Below are 27,255 nucleotides of genomic sequence, written 5' to 3' on the forward strand. Positions count from 1 at the left end.
TCACCTCCTTTTCTCATATTGTCCCCCCCAATTAGAATATAAGCTCACAAGAAAATAGGGCATCTCCCTTTTTGCTTGTATTTATATCCCCAGAGTTTAACAGTATGTGACACATAGTATGCACTTAAATATTTGTTTCCTTTCTAGCTACCCAGAAGCCATGAAGTGCAAAATGAGACAAAGGGGATTTAGTGGATATATAATAATAGCACAAGGGAAGATTCATGATTCACTTAATGTCTAGAGGTCTTAATATATGAGAACCACTACATTAGCAAAATCTTTTTAACAATCCTTCAGTTTTGTGATACTTCCACTATGTCATCTCTAAACTTTCCCCTTTGGCTGTACCTCTCAGTGACCTGTGGAAGGCCTGTAGAAGACCTGTGGAGATGAAAAGTACACCCAATTTCAAGATCTAGTTTATTTTAATCTCCATCTTATTCTATCAACCCCTAAACAAACAGTAAACAATACAGGTCCATGCAGCCAATGTTACCATGAAGACTGAAATCTCAAAAGTCCATCCCAATCTTCCTGTTCCTTGGTGTACCTACCTCTCTTACAAGCTGATCTAAGCAGACTGGTGGAAAGGGCTCATCAGAAAGGAAACTCAGAAGGGTTACTTAGAGAAAAAGCCTCATGTATGGTATGGATACACATTCTTGAAGAATCATACAACACATTATCATGCATCTCAGTCACAAAAACTTGGAACACTTCCAGAGCATTACTAGTAAAAATAATGCTTAGCATACCAAGCATTATTTTCAATAGGTTTAACTTCACCCTTGCCTATATTCCAAAATACCAAAATTGGAAGGCTGCTGTCTTCAAAATCATCAACTTAATGGATTAGTCAGTCAACCTACAAACTAAATTCTGTCATCATTCAATCTCAACTAGGCCTATTTGACTTGATGCACCAGCAAAAGATAAAAAGTGCCTATACTAAAACCCGTATCTTGCAACAAGTCAATGAAGGCACACTTGGAAGGAAAATCAGTATCTGATGGGTTCCATTATACCTCCATTCTTACCTGTATGCTTTCTCCCAGGAAAGTTCAATGGAAAATATCCCACCTTTGCCATAATAGCCTAGTGGTGAATCTAGATAACCCTATTCAAAAAACCCCCAACACTATCATCTTGGATGGTATACCAAAGTCCTTTGAGATATATACCAAGACTAATTACTTTATGGACAAATAAGATTGCTGCAACCCCTATCAATGTCCCTCCACAAGGTAAGAGTCCTGTATAGACAAAATTCCTTCCCTATGTGACCATCATATATATTTATTTGGAAAGATTATACTGATAGAACAGAAAGACAGTATCTGATGAAGAAAAGTCTTGGAAATTTGTGCTGATAGAGTGGTAGAATATGGAGCCCAGGCTAATGTGGTTATTTCCTGCTACTAGATATTCTTACAAGTAATCTTATCTGAAAGTACAACTGTGAGTACAACATTTCTTATACCTCCAGACTAAAAGCTGTTCAGTCAATAAGGTATAGTCCTAGAAAAAACAGTTATTAGAGTATTTTGGCCAAAGTATAAGGAATAAATGAGAATATCCTCATAATTAGCTACCCTCTCTTGGGTCCAACAGATTCAGAAAAAAAAAGTTCATTAACTTCTGAAAATCTACAAGGATATTATACAAACCTAAGGCCTAGGAAGCTATTTTCTATTCATCACCTTACATACAGATCAAAATTATGCATCTACATTAATCCCCAGAAGTCTACGTGGTAAATATAAGTGACCCTGGAAGCTGGAGGATCAATAGTAAGGGATATTGGTCATAGTGATGATTCGCCTTAAAGGTTTTGTAATAATGACAGAGTTTCAACTTCTTGCTCTTCTTCTTGGCAAATAGCTCCAGGACTTTGGCAGAAGACATAGAAAGCTAAATAAATCCATTCTACCCATCCTTTTTCTAAAATTCTTACAAAGCTAAGTTTTCTGGCATAGCCAACAAAAGATCTAAGTTGGCTTAAATTACTTCCTCTTTTTATTGCTATATAGGCATATGTTAAAAAGATTTTTGTGTGTGTGTCTCCTCTATACTACAGAGGCAACATGGTGCAGTAGAGAGGAAAACTTTTGTTCAGATCCCAAATGATGTACCAAGGATCACACAGCCTAGGTCATAACCAAAACTTAAACCAATTCTTTCCACTATGGATGAATGTATAAAGATCTGTCCACAAATGGAATGAATTTCCTCAGAAATACTGTATTCACTGTTAATGGAGTATTTCAAGCAGAAACTGGGTAACCAATCATGTATCAGGAATACTGCAGCAGAAACTATACTTGATGATCTCTAAGGTTCCTTCCACTTAGAAGTCTATAATTTTATAAGAACTATTTCAGTAAAACACATTAATTAACTTAAAAGCATTTTTGCTAAGTCATGTGCACCAACTACTAATGAAATAATTATCCTAAATAACATATAGAATTCAATTTAATGTGTACTTTATATCAACTTTCTAATCAAGCAGTGATTAAAGAAAAAACAAATCGTGAAATATCTTTTAAATTGTCCCAAGAAAATGTAAAAAAAAAGATATACATATTGAAAGAACAACACCAATAAGATGAGAAATATTATCAGATTCACTTTCAAACTGGTTTCTATTCATTTATCCCAGGAAGTCCTCTTTAAAATGCAAGGAGTTTTAAGACAAAAAGAAAATTACCCACATGTGATTAGACTAACAAAATTTTACATTTTTATGTCAGTTATAAAACTTCAAGATAAAAAGCAAATATTTAAAACTGATGTCTTAGAAATTCTATCAAATCCAACAAAAAATCTTGAATATTTCCTTTTATAAATGAATTCTGTACATTTTCTATAGCTACTAAAGACAGGTGATGAATATTGTATTTTCAAAGCACATATTAGCATTTTTAAATACACAACAGAAATGGTATAACAAACAGTTTGGTTTCTCCTATTATTTTGCATTTATATTTCATTTTAGCTTTGCAGAGTATTTGCAATCATTGTGAATCTTTGCCTCAGACTTTCTCTTTTTTGTTTCAGGAGGTTTTCTAAAGTACTGGCTTCTTTGAAGATTGCATCAAACTCTTCAATGTAAGAAGCATCCACTGCAGCTCTCTCACTATTAAGAAAAACAAATCTAAAATTAAAACACTATAAAATCGAATCATAATCAATTTTGTTCAGTATTGTTTAATTTGACATTGCTTGGACATTTCTTTCAAACATCTATCTGTGATGAAGATTTTTTCATAAAAATTAAAATACTTTAAATTATTTTCTGACAATGTAAAGTCTTATAACACTCTTAATAGGCAAAAATTCTAAATTTGTAACTATAATTTTCATATTTGTTTTATACATCTACATAAGCAAAGACTTAAATAATCTATATGGTAGTTTATATTACTGCCAGGTATTAAAGCACTCAATTTTTCTGCATGTATATTTAAAGATTTAAAATTTTAAAAACTGTAAATGTCTCATCACAATTAAGAATCATTTTTAAAATGGATAACAAAACAAAAAAATTAGCACTAAATTAGGTCAAGAAGGATCAAAATTCCAGTTCCACAATTATTAAATATGTGGCCTTGGGAAAGTCACTTAACCTGTATTTTCTCAGTAGTAAACTATGGGGCCCAACCTATATGACCTATAATCTCAAGAATTCAGTTGAGTAGAATTGCTGACAATGGCACCAAATGATGTATAAACTAAAGGCCACTCAAAACTGAATTCACTTGGATTACTAGATTCAAATTGGTGTTGTTGTAGATAACATTTGGTCAAGCCACCCTCAGTCTCAGCTTAGCTAAAACCCTCTAATACATAATAATACATAACTCAGTCTTTACTATGATAACAACTCAGATAAGAATGTGAATTTGGAAAAAAAAAAACAGACATTTTAAAAATCATTTAACTGGCACTAAAACAATTAATTAATTAAGAAAGAAAATGTCAGAGCACACAGGTGGGGGACTAGGGTATCATGCCCAAATAAACAATGAAAAAAAAATAATCTCTTTAATGTCATTCTCTGGCAAAGCTATATTAAAGGCTTTTGGAAAGATCCACTCACCTAGTAGCTCAATCACAAATCATCTGCAGTTCTCCACATTCCCCAGTATAGCAAAGATTCATCCCTCTCATTCAGTACTCCTTAACTTTATGGAGGCTGGCAAAAAGGCTGTACTCTATATCCTTCCCCTTCCTGACCCAGGTAACAACAATTTCTTCCCACAAAGACTAAGGCTGCTGTTCTAATGCAATCATTGTGAGCCCTAGACACACAGTTTCTTAGGAACTAAAGTCCCAGGAACTTAAAATCAAGATTCTCAAGGTCCAAATCTTCCATCAATCAAGTACAGTAGGGTGCCAGTATCTGCCAGGGATATGTTCTAAAGACCTCCAGCAAATACAGGCAAATACCTGTTTGACCATATTTATGTGCTCTCTCTCTCTCTCTCTCTCTCTACTCCTGCCCCTCTGCTTTGTATAGGCTATTCCACCCTATTTCACTCGCCCAAAAAATCCTAAAAAAGTTAAAGTGAAACAGTAGTGTGCTACTGAACTGAAACTGCTGAAAATGAAATCTCCAATAAGGGGAGAGAGACTACTGTATGTATTTATTAAGTATGTGCCTCAGTGCTAGGCAGGGGTAATATTTTTGCCTTTATGTGTATCCTTAGCACTTAGTATAGGACCTGACCCCATAATCAATATGATGCTCATTTACTGACATTGTATACAAAGACAAAAAAAAATGAAGCAGACTCTACCTTCAAGAAACTTACATTCTAACAAATAAAAGCAAACAAGGTAACCTTGAATGGGAAGGCACCAGGTGATGAGAACAGGACCAGCCTCCTATAGAGGGTGGCACTTGAACTGAATTTTGATGGAAACCAGGGACTCCAAAGGGCAGAAGAGAGGAGTGAAAGCATGCCAGATATGGCACACAGCCTGCTCAAAAGCATGAAGACAGAAGATGGTGTCATGTGTGAACAACAGAAAGGAAGCCAGTATAGCTGGACTACATTGTGTGTGGAGGGGAGTAACATATAAGGAAAAATGAAGAGGTTGGGAGGTGCTAGGTTATAAAAAAAAACTTTAAATGCCAAAAAAGAATGTATTTGCACTTAGAGGTAATAAGCCACTGACGTTTACTAAATAGAATGGTGAAAAGGTCAGATCTACAATTTAGGAAAATCACTTTGGCAAGTATGAGGAAAACAGATCACAGGGGAGGGAGGCATAAGGCAGATAGTCTAATTAGGAAGTTATTAAAATAGTCTATTGAGGATCTAAAGGGCACAGTGGAATCAGGAAGACTCATCTTGTTGAGGTAAAATATGGCCTCAAACATTTATTAGCTGTGTGACCCCGGGTTAGTCACTTAGCCCTGTTTGTCTCAGTTTCCTCCTCTGGAAAAATGAGCTGGAGAAGGAATTGGCAAACCACTCCAGTATCTTTGCCAAGAAAATACCAAATGGAGCAATGAAGAGTCAGACACAAATAAACAACAAAAATAGAGGTGTTGAGGGCCTGAACTCAAGGTCTGGGCTGTGGGAGTTGTGTAAAAGATTGTAAGAGAATAAGAATGCCTACCTTATTACTCAGTGTGCTTCCTCAGCAATCTCCTATTACCATAAACCACCTAAGAAAATAACCACCTAATACAGTGTAGAGAAGAAATATGTGCAAAATATACTTGGATACAAAAGGACAAGATGTGGCAATTTACTAGATATGTAGGATGAGAGTGAGGAATCAAGGACAGCACTGACTGAGTCTTGGTTCCTGGTAAGATAGTGGTGCCCTCAACAACAATCGTCAAGTTTAGTGACATGGATTTTGGGGAAAAGATAATGAGCTCTATCTTGGTTAATAAATTTAAAATGCATGTAGGTTGTAGGAGAAGCTAGGTAACAGAGTGGATAAAGAGCCAGGTCTGCAGACAAGAGGTCCTGGGTTCAAATCTAGCCTCAGACACTTCCTAGCTATGTGACCCTGGGCAAGTCACTTAACCCCCATTGCTAGCCCTTACCATCCTTCTGCCTTGAAATCAATACACCATATTGATTCTAAGATGGAAGGGAAGGATTTTAATAAATAAATTAAATTAGTATTGATTCTGTGCAGGTGGAAAATTTGTCACACCTGAGCTACATTTCCAGCATCCCTTTAAGTTACAGCCTGTCCTCATTTTATGTACGGAGGCTTGGGAGATACATTTGGCTGAGACCCAGCTGAAGGGCTCTTTTTTGGGAGCTTATGCTTTTGGTAAAGTGCTGTAGGTATGAGTCTCTGGCTCTCTTTGCACTGCTCACTTGACTGAAAGAACCCTTTTTCTTTTTCTTCTCTTTTGATCATTATTAAAATCCTATGTATTTTTAAATAGTAGGAGTATTTATTCATTTTTACTCCTACAATTTTGGCGACTACAAAGGGACCTCAGAACTAGAGGAACCAGATTTCTTCTCCTGCCATGGTTTTCCCTCTCCCTTCTTCCCTCTTCTTTAGGGAAACCCTTCAAAGCTTTCTCTAGCTCACTGCCTACACCTACCCACCAAGAGAGCCAGGTAGCTGGGTCTCTCCCTCACAGAAGCTGTTCCTGCTAACTCCTTTTGTTGTTACTTCTGCTTGCTGTTACTGCCACTGGTAAGCTTTAAACTCCCTGACCTAAACCCCAGCTCAACGGAGGAGAATCCTTTTTCCCTTTTTAGGGGGTACTGGTCCTAAGTCCTTTTCCAAAACACCCCACCCAGCTTTCTATTCTCCCTCTTAGCTAAAAAAAAACCTCTTTCCACTCCAGCTAAGAGGAGTCCTCACCCCTAAAACCAGCTCATACTCCTTGACTTAAACCTCTTCACCCCTGCCACTAGAGGCTAGTATTGAGCACTCAGTTTTATCTTTTTTGAACTGCTAATAATGAATGCTACTCTACAAGAAACCTTTTTGGCTTTATTTCAATTAGGAACCTTTAAGTTTTCAGAATGCCTCCTTCTTATGTTGTTAGGAAATTTTCTTTATCAATTCTTAAATTAAATTAAAATTAAAATTAAATTAAAAAACAAGGCACAAAAGATTATGATACACAAAATGCAAGCTAAAATGCAAGCTGACATTCAATTTTAACTGGACAATTTTAAACATTCCTTAAATGGTCCAAGGAAGATTCCATCCAAAATATATCTGATTTTTCCAAACCTGTTCCTGAACTACTGAGAGAGGAAAATCCTATTTCTCCTGAAATAGAGACAAAAGACGCCTCTATGTCTCAGATGGAAAACATCCTCTCTCAAATTGAGCACTCTTGCCTAAACCTCCCTCCCCTACTCCTTCTCCAGATGCCCCATCCTACCCTGTCCCTTCTCCCACTCCATGACCAACCCCAGCTCCAAGAAACCCTTATCCTCTTATTATACAGGTTCCTACCTGTACTACCTCAGTATCCACACAAACACCTCCTAGAAAACCACAACCACTAACCAATTCCTATGAATTTCTTTTTCCCTTAAGGGAAGAGTCCACATTAGCATCAAATGGGCCTATCTTAATATTAAAACAACATAGGCCTCTCACACCCCAGGATATTAAGGAATTTAAACGAGATGTTCCTAGTTATGAAGATGAACCTATTATACTAGAGAAGGGAATTAGTGAGCTACAATTGGAGAAATCAAAAGATGTCACACCAGGAAGTAGTTGAATGAAAGAAGCTGAATCCTGAGCCACACACATACACACTTCCTGTTCTTTCTCACCAAACAACTTAACAGAGGTTTTCCTCACAGATGGTAAGTCAAATTCCTCCCTCTAATAACAAAATCCTTCAAAATAATTTCTTTAGTTAAAGGATCTTTTATTCTTTTGGGGAGAAGTAAATAAGGATGAGGCTGGGAAAGAGGGAAAGGGTTTCCCTAATTCTAAGTTGTAATACTGGTTGAAGGCTTTGAAATAAGTCTCTTCAAAAGGACAAAATATCTTCCCCTCAGGGAAGATAATGGGTAAGACTATCTTTTTCAGCTCCAATTAGAGGTAGAAAAGGTAATGCACAGAGAGAAGGTGAAATGGTGTTTTCAGACCACTCTCCATAGATGAAGAATGAAACCAGGATAGCTGGGGTCTGACAACTTCAAGCTTCCATGGAATTTTTACCCTCTACTCTCTCTCTCCTCCCCCGATGATCTGTGTTCAATGCATCTTTGCTCTCTTTGCTTTGCATGTCATTTCTTCTGTCTGTGCCCAAATTTCTTCAATCAGGATATTAAGGAATTTAAATGAGATGTTCCTAGTTAAGAAGATGAACCTATCCTGGTAACAAAAAAGATGGCCAATATATTCTTTCATTTCGATCCTTCTTTTAAGTTGAAGTTGAGCAATTGCTCCATGCCTTTCTAACAGAACATGAGAGAGATAAGATCATCTCTCATGTTAATAAAGCCAAGGGTGCAATGCATCACAATGGGCACCTGTAGATCCTCATTAGGACTATAACGATCACGATGAACATATGCAACTATATCGTGCTAGGGATGACATTCTAAAAGCAATGCGAGAATGCTCCAAAAGACCAGATACTTGGACTAAATTTGAATGCCTTAAACAATCCAATGATGAGACACCCTCCCAATTTATGGATAGGCTCACTGAATTAGGAGGTAGATACCTAGACCTTGACCTTTCTACAGAAAGAGACATTAGACATATAAAATGACATTTTGTAAACCACTGTTCCAGAGTAATCCAGGATTATTTTAAAACGCATTGCCAAAAGTGGCCTGAAATGGATACTGATGAGTTGAGGCAAATTGCTGCTTATGTCTTTAAAGGCAATAAAGAAAAACAATCAAACTAATGATCTACTAGAAAAGATTTACAAAGAATTAAAATCCTTAACTGAAAGAACTGATAAACAAGAAAAAGGACACGATACTCAACTAATGGCACTTGCTCTTCTCCAAGAACCTAATTATCAATCTGCCACCTCTGTGGAAAGAAGGGCCACATAATGATGAACTGTAGGAATTTCTTCCAAGCAATTAGAAATAATATTCAATGGAATAATACAGAAACAATTATAGAAATAATAATTACAAAAATGATTTCAGGAATCAAAAATTTAGAATTGATAACAATCCTAGGGATATAAATAGGGCAACTGATAACTCAAACCAACTTATCCCACAATAGTATATCATGAGTGGAGCTCGTCCACAAAATACTCAGGGTGCTACTGCCCCTCCATGTGGGACAGAAGGTGGTGTCCCTTAGACTTTGTTTTTGTTGATGTTAACCCTTTCCAGTTTTGTCTCCCCTCCAAATAGTACCGAAGAAACAGGTTTTGAATACAGTGCCTCTCTACCCTCTTACTATCTTTATTTGTACCATCCTACTTGTCACATTGATTTAAAAGGTTTTTCATAGCCCCACTACCTCTGACTGCTTGCTTTTGATTTGTGTGTAATAAGATATACGGATTCATTTAGAAACTGAAGTAAAATGCTGTAGCAATATTTTTTTTCACCACCTCTGCTTTTGTAGAAATGTAATGGATGAGACATAGGCGATGCAAAAGTATTCCTAGGGAACATAATACCCCTGGATGGAGCATTTCCCATGAAGTCTATTGAATTCTGGATGATATTTTGGACCAAAAGAGTACTTTTATCAGCAGTACAAAGGTTTATGTTTTGAATTTGTTGAAACCTATCTCCTCCAAGGTTGCAAGATTTCCTAGATGTAGAAGAACTTGTAGCATATATTTGTCATACAACAACTTATGTGACTGATTGTACCTTCTGTTGATAATGAATGAATTGCCTGTACTGATTTGACTACTGATAATGATAAGATTTTTCTATTGCTGGATCTATATTATTTTGTTGCATTGTATTTGATCCTTCTACTTGGAACAAATTGCCCTTATAGGACAATAGATATATTATCTCAAAAACAACAACAACTATATTGGTGACCTATATTGACCTATGTACCTTTTATAACATTTTGTGCCTTCCATAAGTTTTTTCTTTTGAATGTATTATTGCTGCTAAACCTCCAGTGCTTTATCTACGTCATTTGCACTCACACTGCAGATCATGGCAAATTAAAGAGGAAATGAATCTTATTTTTCAGCAAGTAGCCCCTATATTTTACCTCTATAATTGTGAAATATATACAATTTTGATATTTTTTTAATTATTGCTTTTCTTCCTACATGTGTGATACAGTATTTGAGTTTTTCTCTCATTTTTTTATATTTAAAGCACATGTCACCAATACTGAAAAGATTTTTTTAACTATTTTACTTTTTTGCAACAGAATAAGCTAAGACGTCCATTTGCCTAGCATACAGATGTGTATCCAAAAAGCTTTGGACTGTTGCAACTTGCCACTAACTTATATCATGAGACTTTTGCTCAATGAATATGTCTTAATCAAGGAAAAACAGACCACAAAGGAGCACAGAAGTTGACCTACAAAGTGACACACAAGCACAAAAGGTAAAAGACCAAACTAATCCTATGGGGATTGATGACATTCTGCGCAAAGAGTGCAAAGATTTGATCATATGTGAGACTCAAGGTTGTGGCTATTCAACATGTGTTAAATGCAGCACTTCCTTGTACCACACCCTTTATCATGTATATAACATCGATTGTTCTGGCTCCATCATCCTTAAAAGCAGGGGGGGAAAGAGCCAAACCAGGGAATGCTATTTCCCATTTGTTTTGAAACCTAGTCTTTTTTTTTTCTATTTTCTTTCATGATGTGACAACTTACTGTATTCCAGACTGCTAAATTGGGTTAGTGAGTGATTGTCGGTGTAGACTTATGAGACATGGATCTTTTTGTGATTTGTGATTTTTTTTTCCTTTTTCCTAGAATTTTTTCACATTTTTGATATTCTATATTTCACTCAGTTTATTTCTTAATTTCTTTGGATTCTTTGATGGTTTTCATAATTGATTCATATGCCTTATGACTTGACCATGTATCCTTGTGTGATTCCTATGTGTATCCCTGTATCCTCCTGGGGGGAGGGGGGTAGAATGTGTTTTTATTTTGTATTGAAAAGTTTTAAGTTCCTTTTGAGAAATGTTTTTAAGGTTAAGAAATTTGCTGCCTGAGCATGGAAGTAAGGCAACAGAGAAGCATCGGGAGGGAACTGAGGAGGGCAGTAACAGGGAAACACCAACAATTCCTGGCTTCCCCGGGAAGACAGAACAACAACTGCATAGAACGGACAATCTGCCTAGGGCTAAAACCTCTGAACATCAGACAGAGATAAGAAAAGCTAGTCCTCCCCACTCAGACAGAGATGGCAAACTCCACAGAAGCACAAAAGCCCCAAAATTCCAAGAAAAACAAGAAGAAGGGGATGACTTTAGACACATTTTATGGAGCAAAAATACAAAATACAGAGGAGATAGAAGAGGAAACACAAGCAAATGCTCCGAAACCTTCCAAAGGAAATGGAAACTCTCCACAAACCCATGAAGAATTTGAATCGGAAAGGATCAAAAAGATGGAAGCCTTCTGGGAGGAAAAGTGGGAAATAATGCAAAAGAAATTCACACATCTACAAAACCAGTTTGACCAAACTGAAAAGGAAAACCAGGCTTTAAAGGTCAGAATTAGGCAACTCGAATACAACGAGCAGGTAAAAGAGCAATAATCAATAAAGCAAATCCAAAAGATCAAGAAATTAGAAGAGAACATAAAATATCTCACTAACAAGGTGACAGACTTGGAAAATAGAGGAAGAAGAGATAATTAAGAATAATTGGACTTCCAGAAAAGTCAGAAATAAACAGCAAACTCGACATCCTAATACAAGATATAATCAAAGAAAATTGCCCAGAGATTCTAGAACAAGGGGGCAATACAGCCACTGACAGAGCTCACACAACACCCTCTACACTAAATCCCCAAAAGACAACTCCCAGGAATGTAATTGCCAAATTCCAAAGCTTTCAAACAAAAGAAAAAATCCTACAAGAAGCCAGAGAAAGACAATTTAGATATAAAGGAATGCCAATCAGGGTCACACAAGACCTTGCAAGTTCCACTCTGAATGATCGTAAGGCATGGAACATGATTTTCAGAAAGGCAAGAGAGCTGGGTCTTCAACCAAGAATCAGCTATCCAGCAAAACTGACTATATACTTCCAAGGGAAAGTATGGGCATTCAACAAAATAGAAGATTTCCAACTTTTTGCAAAGAAAAGACCAGAGCTCTATGGAAAGTTCGATATCGAAAAACAAAGAGCATGGAATACCTGAAAGGTAAATATGAAGGAAAGGGAAAAGGAGAAAAATGTTATCTTTTTCTTTTACCCAAACTCTCTTCTATAAGGACTACATTTATATCAATCTATGTATACTAACATGTGGGGAAAATGTAATGTATAAATAGGGGGTAAAGAAAGACCAAATAGAATAATCGTTCTCACACAAAGATTCACACGGGAAGGGGAGGGGAAGAAAACTCCTATAAGAAGGAGAGGAAGAGAGTTTTTACTTAAAACTCTCTCAGGGAAATCAACTCTGAGAGGGAAGTACATCCAGATCCATTGGGATCGTGAATTCTATCTTACCCAACAAGGGAAGGGAGAAGGGAAAAACCAAAGGGGGAGGGGGGAGGGAACACAAAAAAGGGAGGGAAGAAGGGGGGAGGGGGAGGGAACAAAAAGAGAGGGACTAGAAAGGGAAACATATCAAGGGAGGGGACAAGAGGGACTGATTTAAAGTAAATCACTGGACTAAAAGGTAGAGCTGAAGAAGAAAGCTTAGAATTAGGGAAGGATATCAAAATGCCAGGGAGTCCACCAGTGACAGTCATAACTTTGAACATGAATGGGATGAACTTACCCATAAAACATAGACAAATAGCAGAATGGATTAGAATCCAAAACGCTACCATATGTTGTCTTCAAGAAACACACATGAGGCGGGTAGACACCCAACAAGGTCAGAATTAAAGGATGGAGTAAGACCTTCTGGGCCTCAACTGACAGAAAGAAGGCAGGAGTTGCAATCATGATATCTGATAAAGCCAAAGCAAAAATAGACCTGATCAAAAGGGATAGGGAAGGTAATTATATTTTGTTAAAAGGGACTTTAGATAATGAGGAAATATCACTAATCAACATGTATGCACCAAATAATATAGCACCCAAATTTTTAATGGAGAAACTAGGAGAATTGAAGGAAGAAATAGACAGTAAAACCATATTAGTGGGAGACTTAAACCAACCATTATCAAATTTAGATAAATCAAATCAAAAAATAAATAAGAAAGAGGTAAAAGAAGTGAATGAAATCTTAGAAAAATTAGAATTAATAGACATATGGAGAAAAATAAATAGGGATAAAAAGGAATACACCTTCTTCTCAGCACCACATGGCACATTCACAAAAATTGACCATACACTAGGTCACAGAAACATGGCACACAAATGCAGAAAAGCAGAAATAATAAATGCAGCCTTTTCAGATCACAAGGCATTAAAAATAATGATCAGTAATGGTACATGGAAAACCAAATCAAAAACTAATTGGAAATTAAACAATATGATACTCCAAAATCGTTTAGAGAAGAAATCATAGAAACAATTAATAATTTCACCGAAGCAAATGACAATGGCGAGACATCCTTTCAAACCTTTTGGGATGCAGCCAAAGCGGTAATCAGAGGTAAATTCATATCCCTGAGTGCATATATTAACAAACTAGGGAGAGCAGAGATCAATCAATTGGAAATGCAAATAAAAAAACTTGAAAGCGATCAAGTTAAAATCCCCCAGCATAAAACCAAACTAGAAATCCTAAAAATTAAGGGAGAAATTAATAAAATTGAAAGTGATAGAACTATTGATTTAATAAATAAGACAAGAAGCTGGTACTTTGAAAAAACAAACAAAATAGACATAGTACTGGTCAATCTAATTAAAAAAAGGAAAGAAGAAAAGCAAATTAACAGCATCAAAGACGAAAAGGGGGACATCACCTCCAATGAAGAGGAAATTAAGGAAATCATTAAAAATTACTTTGCCCAATTATATAGCAATAAATACACCAATTTAGGTGATATGGATGAATATATACAAAAATACAAACTGCCTAGACTAACAGAAGAAGAAATAGAATTCTTAAATAATCCCATATCAGAAAATGAAATCCAACAGGCCATCAAAGAACTTCCTAAGAAAAAATCCCCAGGGCCCGATGGATTTACCAGTGAATTCTATCAAACATTCAGAGAACAGTTAATCCCAATACTATACAAACTATTTGACATAATAAGCAAAGAGGGAGTTCTACCAAACTCCTTTTATGACACAAACATGGTACTCAATCCAAAACCAGGCAGGTCAAAAACAGAGAAAGAAAACTATAGACCAATCTCCCTAATGAATATAGATGCCAAAATCTTAAATAGGATACTAGCAAAAAGACTCCAGCAAGTGATCAGAAGGGTCATCCACCATGATCAAGTAGGATTTATACCAGGGATGTAGGGCTGGTTCAATATTAGGAAAACCATCCACATAATTAACCACATCAACAAGCAAACCAACAAGAATCACATGATTATCTCAATAGACGCAGAAAAAGCCTTTGATAAAATACAACACCCATTCCTATTAAAAACACTATAAAGCATAGGAATAGAATGGTCGTTCCTAAAAATAATAAACAGTATATATCTAAAACCATCAGCTAATATCATCTGCAATGGGGATAAATTAGATGCATTCCCAATAAGATCAGGAGTGAAACAAGGATGCCCATTATCACCTCTACTATTTGTCATTGTACTAGAAACACTAGCAGTAGCAATTAGAGAAGAAAAAGAAATTGAAGGCATCAAAATAGGCAAGGAGGAGACCAAGTTATCACTCTTTTCAGATGACATGATGGTCTACTTAAAGAATCCAAGAGATTCATCCAAAAAGCTAATTGAAATAATCAACAACTTTAGCAAAGTTGCAGGATACAAAATAAACCCACATAAGTCATCAGCATTTCTATATATCTCCAACATAGCTCAGCAGCAAAAACTAGAAAGAGAAATCCCATTCAAAATCACCTTAGATAAAATAAAATACCTAGGAATCTATCTCCCGAGACAAACACAGGAACTATATGAACACAACTACAAAACACTCTCCACACAACTAAAACTAGACTTGAGCAATTGGAAAAGCATTAACTGCTCATGGATAGGATGAGCCAATATAATAAAAATGACCATCCTACCCAAACTTATTTATCTATTTAGTGCCATACCCATGGTACTCCCAAAATATTTCTTTACTGATTTAGAAAAAACCATAACAAAGTTCATTTGGAATAAGAAAAGATCAAGGATATCCAGGGAAATAATGAAAAAAAAAAACACAAATGATGGGGGCCTTGCAGTCCCAGACCTTAAACTATATTACAAAGCAGCAGTCATCAAAACAATTTGGTACTGGATAAGAGACAGAAAGGAGGATCAGTGGAATAGACTGGGGGCAAGAGACCTCAGCAAGACAGTATACGATAAACTCAAAGATCCCAGCTTTTGGGACAAAAATCCACTATTCGATAAAAACTGCTGGGAAAATTGGAAGACAGTGTGGGAGAGATTAGGAATTGATCAACACCTCACACCCTACACCATGATAAATTCAAAATGGGTGAATGACTTAAACATAAAGAAGGAAACCATAAGTAAATTGGGTAAACACAGAATAGTATTCATGTCAGACCTTTGAGAGGGGAAAGACTTTAAAACTAAGACATAGAAAGAGTCACAAAATGTAAAATAAATAATTTCGACTACATCAAATTAAAAAGCTTTTGTACAAACAAAACCAATGTAACTAAAATCAGAAGGGAAAAAACAAATTGGGGAAAAATCTTCATAGAAACTTCTGACAAAGGTTTAATTACTCAAATTTATAAAGAGCTAAATCAATTGTACAAAAATCCAAGCCATTCTCCAATTGATAAATGGGCAAGGGACATGAATAGACAATTTTCAGTTAATCAAAACTATTAATAAGCACATGAAGAAGTGTTCTAAATCTCTTATAATCAGAGAGATGCAAATCAAAACAACTCTGAGGTATCACCTCACACCTAGCAGATTGGCTAACATGATAGCAAAGGAAAGTAATGAATGCTGGAGGGGATGTAGCAAAATTGGGACATTAATGCATTGCTGGTGGAGTTGTGAATTAATCCAATCATTCTGGAGGGCAATTTGGAACTATGCCCAAAGGGAGATAAAAGACTGTCTGCCCTTTGATCCAGCCATAGCACTGCTGGGTTTGTACCCCAAAGAGATAATGGACAAAAAGACTTGAACAAAAATTTTCATAGCTGCACTCTTTGTGGTGGCCAAAAATTGGAAAACGAGGGGATGCCCTTCAATTGGGGAATGGCTGAACAAATTGTGGTATATGTTGGTGATGGAATACTATTGTGCAAAAAGGAATAATAAAGTGGAGGAATTCCATGGAGACTGGAATGACCTCCAGGAAGGATGCAGAGCGAGAGGAGCAGAACCAGGAGAACATTGTACACAAAGATTAATACACTGTGGTATAATCGAACGTAATGGACTTCTCCATTAGTAGCGGTGTAATGTCCCTGAACAATCTGCAGGGATCTAGGAGAAAAAACACTATTCATAAGCAGAGGACAAACTGTGGGAGTAGAAACACCGAGGAAAAGCAACTGCTTGACTACAGGGGTTGAGGGGACATGTCAAAGGAGAGACTCTAAACGAACACTCTAATGCAAATACTAACAACATGACAATGGGTTCGAATCAAGAACACATGTGATCCCAGTGGAATCACGGTCAGCTATGGGGGTGGTGGGGAGGAAAAGAAAATTATCTTTGTCTTTAATGAATAATGTTTAGAAATGATCAAATAAAATATTATTTAAAAAAAAAAGAAAAGAAATTTGCTGCCTCCTGGAATCCAGAGACTGAACTCCTTTGCAGAAGATGCCACGGAAACCACATGCTGCTCTAGGAGTTCCTGAAGAAAACCGAATGTACAGAATTGAACTTTGGGGGATTGAATACATTTGTTTATATATACTTTGTTATATCAAAGGGGATTGCCCCCTAATTGATTTTGTTCATGACTCTCTTTTTTTGTTTCCTCATGCCCAAGTTGTTCTATTTTCCCTGTGTAAAATTGTATGTACCTTAGTTAATTATGTTTAAAATGAACCATTGGGGAGACTGGTCTCGCAAAGGATCACAGCAGGGTGATGTGCAGGTGGAAAACACACCTGAGATACATTCCCAGCATCCTTTTAAGTTACTCATTTTATGTAGGGAGGCTTGGGAGATCAATTTGGCTGAGACCCAGCTGCAGGGCTCTTTTTGGGAGCTTTTGGTAAAGTGCTACAGGTGTGAGTCTCTGGCTCTCTTTGCTATAGAGCAGTGGTTCTCAACCTTTCTAATGCCGTGACCCTGCAATTCAGTTCCTTATGTTGCGGTGACCCCAAACCAAAAAAGTATTTTGGTGGCCACTTCAAAGCTGTAATTTTGCTACAGTTATGATTCGGAATGTAAGTACCTGATATGCATTATGTATTCTCATTGCTACAAACCACAGGTTGAGAACCGCTGCTATAGAGGCTCACTTGACTAAAAGACCCTTTTTCTTTTCCTTCTCTTTTGATTATTAAAATCCTATACTTTTAAATACTAGGAGTATTAATTCATTTTTACTCCTACAATTTTAAGACAGAAAAAAAAGGTACTGGAAGGGTTTTTTTTAATGCCTATAAGATATCACTCAGGATATCCCAATAAGTAGCAGGCAATGTAAGGCTGGAATTCAGGAGAGCACCAAGAATGCATATAGAGCCAGGAGTCATCTGTGTAGAGATTAACTTAAACCATGGGAGCTAATGAGGTCTCCAAACAAGAAAGTATATAAAGAAAAAAGAGGTCCAGGAAAAAGTATTGAGATACATCTTCTAGGACAGCACTGATGAACATTTTAGAGATTGTGTGCCCAAACTGTACCTTCAAGTCACCTGTAAGCCTCCTACATTACCGCAGACAGTGGAGGGAGGAAATGGTAGCATAGGCTGCTGGACAGAGGGGCAGAGCATGTAAAAAATGTCCTCGGGCACAGTGGGGGGGGAGGGGAGCATACCCTCCAGCACACTGGGGCACACATGCCACATCTTTGCCAACATGGCTCTAGGATGTGACATGAATGATGATTCAGCAAAGGAATTTGAACAGAAATAGTAGGGTAGATTGGATAGTTTAAAGAGACTTAAATCATGAAAACTCTGAATGGGAAGACTATCCAGAAGGAGAAGGGTGGTCACCAGTGTTAAATGCTACAGATAGAATAAGAAGATGAGGTTTGAGAAAAAGACAATTGAAATTTAGTCACTGTCCCTAAAATGTGAAAAATTTGGTCTCTGCAAATCACTCTGAATGCTTACTTATAAATATAGGTACACAAGGATCACAGATTTAGAGTGGGAAGAGAACTCAGCTCATCTGTTCCAATTAACTCACTTTACAGGTAATAATTCTATAGTCCAAACAGGTTAGGAAATTTGCCCAAGGTTAAATAGTAGCAGAGTTGAGATTCAAATGCAAATCCTCTAGTTCCAAATCTACTGTACCATACTGCCTCTCATTATCATAAAACATCCATTAATTCAGATAATCTCAGGCAATTATCCCAAATGCATGGGGATCACATGCAGATACAGAGTATATAACATTCAATTAGTGTTGCATGCAGTAGACCAAACATATAACAGAATATATGGTAAAAGAGAATGTTCTGGGCCATTCCTGTAGGACATATCATTCAAATCAGCAACTCTTTGGCAATTTGTAGTCTTAGAGGGTTGCCTGGGTAACTCAGCAGTTCAGTGATTTGGTCAGGATCCCACAGTTAATATTTGTCAAAGGACTTGAACCCTGGTCTTCTTGATTAACAGGCCAGGTCTCTATCCCTTAATTATTACTGCATACAATAGATGAAATATAGAGATCATATGCAAAAATATAATACTTAAAAGTACATGTTGGGGTTTCATAAAAAATATACACTATATAAATTCCAATAGGCATATTCTCCTTACACTTTATCCAATACCCCCAAGAGCATCCTATGAGATCTTTATCATCATTAGCTGGACAGTCTCAGCATTTCTTTGGTAAACCACTACCATTTCTACAGTATACTCAGTATAATCAGACCTACTTCCAGATCTAATTCTAAGTCTGTGAATGGACCAGGCTGAATGCTACAGTCTCTAGTCAATCAATAAGCATACTATGTGCCAGACACACTGTGCTAAACCCTGAGGATAGAGTTAAGAGTCCTTGCTCTTGAGTTCACAATCTAACAGGAGAGAAAACATCCAATTAACTATGTATAAACAGCTATATATAGGATTAACTGGAAACAAAGAACAGGCATCAGAATGAATGAGGCTTCCTGCAATCAGTAAAAATTTGGACACCTAGGGAGGATTCAAAGAGCTCATCTACTGGTTGATAAGGACAGTTTCCCCTGAAAAAAAAAACAACATTTTCCATACAGAATCCCCTGTAGCTATATTGATGCTGACAGCCTGCCTTATCAATCAACAGGCATTTATTAAGCATTTACTATGTAGTACTAATAACAGTTATTACTATTATGTAGTACTTAAAGGTTTTCATAAAAGTTGAATCTGAGTTTTTATATATTATTAACTTATTTGATTCTTAAAACAATCCTCTGAAGTAGTTTTATTATTATTCCCATTTTACAGATGAGGAAACTGAGGCAAAAGAAAGGTTAAGTGGCTTGCCAAGGGTCACAAAACCCCAGCAATTCAGAAATTACTGACTATAAGACTATCTCTATCCATTGCATTTCCCACTGAAGATACAAAGACAAAAAAAAAATACCTGCCTTTGAAAATGTTACATTCTAAAGGTATACAAAACATTAAAAAGTTAACTCTATAATAATTTGAGAAGGGAGTGAACACTAACAACCATGGTTATTAAGAACAGTTTTGCATATAAAGCACTTTCGAAGTAGAATCTTGAAGAAAGGTTAAGAAATGGAGGTGAGGAAGAAGTGTATTTTCAGGCATACAGAAATGTCTGTAAAAACCTAGAGATGGGGGGGAGGGGTTGATGGAACATCAAGTTCTGGAAACAATAAGTAGGCCAATATGACAAAAATATATAGCGTAAGAAGGGGAGTAATGTGAAATAGCTGGAGCCAGATTATAAAGAACTTTAAATGCTAAATTAAGAAATTTACCCTAGGGACAACAAGGAGTGACTTGAACATATTAATTCCCTTATCTAGCAATTGCCTAGACCTAGATGACTTCAGATTACACTGGTTTGCACAAAAAGGACCATCCTAAGCCTGTGGAAGTCTCAATTTAGACTGAGTCAATGATGCTGGAAGGTTCCCCTACAGAAGCCATTTAGGAGGATCTTTATGAGATCCTCACTTCCCAACATTGGAAACCCAAGCTAACTACTACATTGTGGTTTTCATCTGGTTGCTCCCACAATTCAAACCTGTGCCCTCCAAGGCTAGTCAGGACACTAAGGAAAAAAGGTATAGGTAACAATTCACTAGCTGAAAAGAATGTGTCTCCCTCCACAATCCACCCATCCCCTAAAAACAAGACAAACAGCCTGAACATCACTAACTTCCCCACAAAGAAAAGCTGTGGTGAACCTAAAATCTCAAAAATCTTCTTTAAGTAATAAATTTTTAACTGATATGCCTAAGTCTTTGCTATTAATTTTCCAAAGTAAGACATCAACTTAGCTATTAAATCAATATGCATTCTAAGACAAGGCTTTTCTACTCTATGAATTTAAGATATAATACATATACTTGCCTTAAAATCTGTGCATATTTAGTCAACAGTAGATTAATCTCCTTGCTCATATCTGCTAATTAAAAAGGTAGAATTTTGAAATGACATTGTTATTATGAAATGAATTGCTCTTTCATTCTATTTTTTGAGAAATATATGTATTTGTACATCACCATTTAAAACTTTCTCCAGGACTTCAGCTTTGTAAAATGATGGCACAGCATTTTCAGAAAAGACAAAATCTGGTTTTTCAAGAGAAGATAGCTGTGAGTTCACTGAAGTTTCATTCTATTAAAAGTAACAGAGGAAATAGGGATATAGATTAAGATTCCTATAACTACTCTCCATACAAATTAAAAAGCTATAGGAAAATAATAGAAGATAGCAATTTTTTTCTGGAATACAGTACTATTCTATCAGGTTTGGTAGATTAAAGCTTAATGTAACCCTCTCCCCTTATTTTAGTATCATGAAAACTCCCTAATTAAAACCAAGGAAAAGTTTAGATAACAGGAGAATTTTGCTCGACATATTCATCTTTGTTTAGTTTTTGGTATCTGGCAATTATGGCTTTATGTACTTCTCAAGTAAATAGAAGTTTTGATTAGTTACACAACATTGTCTTTGATACCAACTTGACAATTGACAATTTGACACTGTCAATGATGCCAACCATCATTTGTAAACACTACTGTAATAGATATTCTACAATTTTTTTTTACAATGGCAAAAAGTTTCCCAAAAATTATTCTCAAAAACACCTGATACTAATATTATCAACATGTCTGCTTAGTTTAAAATTATTATCCAAGTAAGTTAATGTCCCAGAGCTCATATTCAAAAAGGTCTTCAGACACTGATTCTATTCTGTGTCTAATCACAAATGTCATTAAGATAATATCTTCATTGTTTCCAGATGAAATTGCTGATCATATCAAACCTCAAAATATTGCAAAGCCTAAAAAACCATAATTGTTTAAAAATAAGTATTCAACTTAACAAAATAAAATAAAAACAAATGAGAAAAGCCTATTAATGAAACTATGATGTGATTGACTGGCCATCAGTACATATCTGGGAAAGAAATTACCAACAGGCCCAGCATCAAAAAAGTGAAAGAATAACGGTTGGACTGCATTTGCTAAACTGAACCATGCTTTCAAAGATGCTAAGTTGCTCCCTGCCACAAAAAGCTAAATTTTTCACATCATTTTCCCATAATGTTTTGCAACAGTTTACAACTGAAAATGGAAATATAATAATCAAAACTACAGATAACTACAAAGGGTGATGAAGGAGTATGTTTTGGTCTTAAGTAGGCTTTTTCAAAATACCAGCAATGATCTGTGCACAGGAAATGGCATAAAGAATATCACAATAAATGTGAGTGGAAAAAGATGTAGGCAAGAAATGTTACAAGAATAAGGAACATTAGATTGGACAACCTTAATATTAATTAATATTAATATTGGATGGGTTATAGATTCAAGGAGTTCCCACATAGATAACATCCCTGTTCTAACACAAGAACTGAACTGTGGCTTAGGTTCATACTGGTGCTTAGAAAACAACTAAATTTACATAAGAAATTGTAGTGTTTGTGGGAACATAAATTTAGAACTGAAAAGAATCTTAGAGGCCACAAGTTTCAACATCCTCATTTTACAGATGAAGAAACTATGGTTCAGAAATGTGGCTAAGTAGATTGCAAAGGGTAACACTACTAGTGTCTGGGACAGGATTTGAACTAAGGTCTTCCTAACTTCCAAGTCCAGTACTCTAATGGTTAAAAAAAAAATCCCCACGGGTGCTTGGTTTGAGAATAAAAAGTTATTTAAATCTAACTATCGATTTAAACTTCTTTACAAGAAGAAATCTAAGTAAATATAATGTGAAAAATGGTTTCCCAACTCACCTCCATCTCTCTTGGTCGCTTACAACTTTTATTTTCTGCAGATTTCACAAGGTGACTTGCCATGGTATCTTTTACACAATTTCTGCAAAGTCAAAAGTAATGTCTAATTCAGCTGTACATTAAATCAAAGCACAGGTCCTTGATATATGAAGGTCCTTACTGAAAAACATCTGAAAATAGAAAGATTTTCCAGAGTCTGTGATGCACTAGTTTCAATTCATTCACAAAAATGGTTTGTACACTTTATAAAAAATACAGCAGAGGCAGCTAGGTGGCACAGTAGACAGAGTCAGGAAGCCCTGGATTCAAATCAGACTTTAGATACTTCCTAGCACTGTGACCTAGGGCAAGTCACTTAACTCTGCCTGGCAGTCAGTCTGTAGAGTTGTTACTAAGACAGAAAAGTGAGGGTTTAAAAAAAAATCTATAGCAAACAAAGGACTAGGCACATGCATGGTACTAAAATATTCTTGTAAGAAATCTGTAGTCACAATCCTGATGTTTAAAAAATATTTTTTGTCTTCATTCAATAGTGGCTCATACAAATCTCCTATCTTCCAAGAATCATAAAATCTTGAAAAGACTCTTAGGGATGATCTACTCCAACCTCCTCAATTTTAGATGAAGAAACTGAAGTTAAAAGATCTGGTCAAGACTGAAAAGTTAGCACAGTGACACAGCTAAAATGAAAAAACAAGTCTCCTTAACTTTCTAACCCAATTCTATTTCCACAACTACCTTCACAGAATTTGCTTTTTTTAAAATAAAAACTACTTTTCTCCTATAATTCTGGAGACTTATCTGCATACAGAGAATTAATTTATTTCTTTTGGTAATTTATTTACAGATAACAATGCCCTCAGTTTAGGTACCAACTTATTGGGAGATCACAGGACCTTAGCTTTAGAGCCCAAAGGAGCCTTAAAGAACAATTAATCCAGTTCCCATATTTAACCAATGAGAAAACTGAGGTACAGAGATGAAATGATTTGCCCAAGGTCACATAAGAAATAAATAACAAGAGTTCATATTCCTAGATTCCAGACCCTACCTGCAGTAATATAGCACATCTCAAATCTGAGACAACGAATCTCAAAATTTGTTGAGTTTCTCTATTCTTAAATAAATTAGGCTAAATTGTTAGTTATATCAAATATTCTTAAATATAAAAATAAATACATAACATACAAATACATAACATACAAATACAAAAAACAGATGTTAACACATTCAGTATAGCACTCATTTATTGTTTATTCCTTTGAACATTACTTGTTTCATTGTTCTGAAATTTTTTAAAAATTAAGCAGCAGCTACCCTGGAAGGGAAACTAAGATTCAAATGATATTTGCCTTTGGGATAATCAAGACATTTTGTGTCAGGAAATAAAGTCACTGGAAGGCAATTTGGAATTATGCTGCAAAGAGTTTTAAAAGAATGCATATCCTTTGATCCAGCAATACCACTACTAGGTTTGTACCCCAAAGAGATAAGGGAAAATACTTGTACAAAAATATTCATAGCCATGCTCTTTGTGGAGGCAAAAAAACTGGAAAATGAAGAGTTGTCCCTCAGCTGGGGAATGGTTGAACAAATTGTGGTATATGACCATGATTGAATACTATTGTGCTGCAAGGAATGATGGTCTGGAGGATTTCTATACGAACTTGGAGAACCTCAATGAACTGCAGAGTGAAATGAACAGAAAGTAAAACATTGTTTAACAATCCAATGTAATGGACTTTGCTACTAGTAGCAATGAAACAAGCTAGGATACTCCTGAAGGACTTATGGGAAAAAATGCTAACCACATTAAGAGAAAGAACTATGGGAGTAGAAATGCAAAAGAAAAATATGACATCACTTATCACATATATTATGGGTATGTGATTTGGGGGTTAGGCTTTAAAAAATCACTTTATAGCAAAAATGAATAATATGGAAATAGGTAACCTTTGTACAATTCAGTGTAATTGCTTGTCGACTCTGGGAGGGGGGAAGGAAGAAAGGAGGGAAAGAAAATGAATCATGAAAACATGGAAAAAAATTTTAAACAAAAATTTTAAAATAAATAAAATGGGGGTGAAGGAAACAAAGTCACTGGGTCTAAGTTCAACAATGTTGGGGTTTATTTTTCTTTCTCTAAACAGCCCATGTCTTCTCTCATTTCCCATATTTGCTCTCTCTTCCCTTCCTCAGTAGGAAAAGTGGTGCAGTAAAAAGATCACTGCCATCAAAAAAGGGGAAAATGAACTTTTTAAAAGATGTATGATTGTATCATCTATAGAGATGGGATGGGATGAAAATAGCTGAATCAGAACCACATATAAAACACAGTTTTTAAAAGGGGGGGAAACATAGGAAAACAGATCCCAAAAGTGGTAGAGCTTCAGACAGGTTTTAAGGAAAAACATAACCAAACCAATCTTTTCAATGTGGCTTGGGAATTCTTTTGGTTCTCCCTAGGATTTTGGAGCAAAGTTTTTTTTTTTTTTTATCATTTTATATGTTTAATTGCTTGTATGTTGACAAGCAATTAATAAAAATTAATTTATAAAAGGAGAGGGCACTGGGCTGAGCATGAATAAAATGGTTTAAATCCTCTTTTTCAACTACTGTGACCGACCAACACAGCAGGCCATTGATCTCAACTCTGTGTGATCCAGGGCAAGTCACTTAAACCTGTTTGCCTCAGTTTCCTCATCTGTAAAATGCGCTGAAGGAGGAAATATGAAACCACTCTGGTACCTTTACCAAGAAAACCCCAAAAGGTGTCAATAAAAGTCAGAGACAACTGAAAAGAGACTAAACAACTAACATTTACCTAACTTAAACTAGATTCGAGACCAGAAACTCGTCTTAATCTATTTCCTATCCCAAACCCTCCCTTTAAACCCTTCCCCCAGTCTCCCTCCACCGTAGCCCCTCCCACTCCCGCCTCTGCCCCGCTCCCCCGCCCTTACCTAGTCCGGGTCCTTCTCTCACTCTCACTCTCCCTACCCCCTACCTAGTACGGCCCCTCCCCCACCCCGCACCTCCTTTCCCCAAATCTCAGTTGGGTGCCCGGAGACTTGGGCTACCACCACATTTTAAATTACCACAAACCATACGCTCCTCCTTTTCTCCTTCACCCTCAACCCCATCAAAGCGACCTCAGCCCCCTCTCTTCAGTGGCGACCCTCCCTCCCCCGACACCCACGCCCACTTTGGCCTCCAGTGTGTCTCGTGCTCTCCGGACCTCTTCCTTCAGTCAGCTCCTGCCCGCGCTCTGGCACGAGGCAGGGCGGGCCCAGGAAGGACGGCGAGCCGTGTGCAAACGCTTGCGTTACGTCACCGTGGTGGCTGATCGCTGGGAGTCGGGATGTGTCGCGTTCCTAACGGTCACCGCCCGAGGGCGCCCAACGCGCTTCTACGTAGCATCAAGCGTGTCCACGTGACTGAAAAGCGCTCACTAACTCCGCCCTAACTCTACTTTCTAACCACACCCTCTTCCCACGAAGTAGTTCTTTTATATTTTGCATCCCTAGTTTACTAGGACTGCTAGGTAACACGGTTTATAACGTACTGGCCCAGGAATCAGGAAGACCTGGGTTCAATTTCGACCTCTGACGCTTCTAACCGTGGCAACCCTGCCCAAGTCACAACCCTAGTGGCCTCAGTTCCATATCTGTAAAGCCGGAGAAAGAAAAGGCAAACTACTGTTAGTGTTTGTGCTAGGAAAACCCCAAATAGGGTCATGAAGAGTCAGTCAGACACAACAAAATAATCTTTTTTTGGACATTTCCCTTTTATAAATTAAATAAAATTCTTTCTGACAGACTTGGGTCTAAATCACAGAATACAGTATTAATATGTTTTTTCTTCAACAATACTTTTCTTCACACATCTATCCCACGGATAGAATGTTAGTTCCTTTAGGACAGAGATGATCCAATTATTTTAAATTCTTTATAGTTTCTCACACCCAGCAGGCACTTGAAAGTTTGTTGATTTAACACCCCCCCCCCCCCCCCAGTAGCTGAGTTGGAACTTCCCCAGGGCTCTGAAAGAAGCCCTGACTTGACAGAAAATAAAGACTGAAGGAAACAGTGAGGAACTAAGAGGAAAAATGTAAAATGCCTGGTTAGCAGTTCCCAAAACTGCTTCATACTTAGTGTGTGGAGTGGAATTCTGGGGTTGATGGGGGATAATATACAATTTCATTCCATACAGATAGTATTAAGTTTCTTTAATGTGACGTGTTTAAAAGTGGTTATAAGTACTTCAGTGTGTCCTATTTTTAAGTTTTTTGTGCCTTTTGTATTAAGCTTTTCTTTTGTGTGAAGGAATTCAAAGACCAGTCAGAAACCTAAAAAACAACCACCAAGTAGTAGAGTTAGGAATTCAAACCCCAGGCGTCTGTTCCAGATCTCACT

The 27,255-nt window shown here is 36.7% G+C and overlaps 1 protein-coding gene across 12 annotated transcripts; it reads right to left on the bottom strand.

Moving 5' to 3' along the window:
• Positions 1-2,629: 2,629 nt before the first annotated feature.
• On the bottom strand, positions 2,630-26,238 carry TEX12 (testis expressed 12). Of its 12 annotated transcripts, none has more exons than XM_056794398.1 (5): positions 26,079-26,238; positions 22,841-22,922; positions 21,099-21,213; positions 20,947-20,998; positions 2,630-3,142 (listed from the first exon to the last, which is right to left on the bottom strand). In XM_056794398.1, the coding sequence occupies exons 2-5, from the start codon at positions 22,901-22,903 to the stop codon at positions 2,998-3,000; spliced, it is 375 nt and encodes a 124-aa protein (XP_056650376.1). In that variant the 5' UTR covers positions 22,904-22,922; positions 26,079-26,238; the 3' UTR covers positions 2,630-2,997. The 12 variants fall into 12 exon arrangements, with proteins under 12 accessions (XP_056650376.1, XP_056650375.1, XP_056650374.1 ...); XM_056794397.1 differs by having other exon boundaries at positions 26,046-26,198; XM_056794396.1 differs by having other exon boundaries at positions 22,841-23,010; positions 26,046-26,187.
• Between the last annotated feature and the right edge of the window lie 1,017 nt (positions 26,239-27,255).

The sequence above is a fragment of the Monodelphis domestica genome, chromosome 4, assembly GCF_027887165.1.
Source record: "Monodelphis domestica isolate mMonDom1 chromosome 4, mMonDom1.pri, whole genome shotgun sequence".
NCBI lineage: Eukaryota > Metazoa > Chordata > Mammalia > Didelphimorphia > Didelphidae > Monodelphis > Monodelphis domestica.

Excerpts from the sequence above, each read along its gene's own strand:
- TEX12 (XM_056794398.1), bottom strand. The coding sequence starts at position 22,903 with ATGGCAAGTCACCTTGTGAAATCTGCAGAAAATAAAAGTTGTAAGCGA. Across the intron at positions 21,214-22,840 it reads AGCGACCAAGAGAGATGGAG|AATGAAACTTCAGTGAACTC; the intron begins GTGAGTTGGGAA and ends TACTTTTAATAG. Across the intron at positions 3,143-20,946 it reads AAATATGCACAGATTTTAAG|TGAGAGAGCTGCAGTGGATG; the intron begins GCAAGTATATGT and ends TTTTCTTAATAG.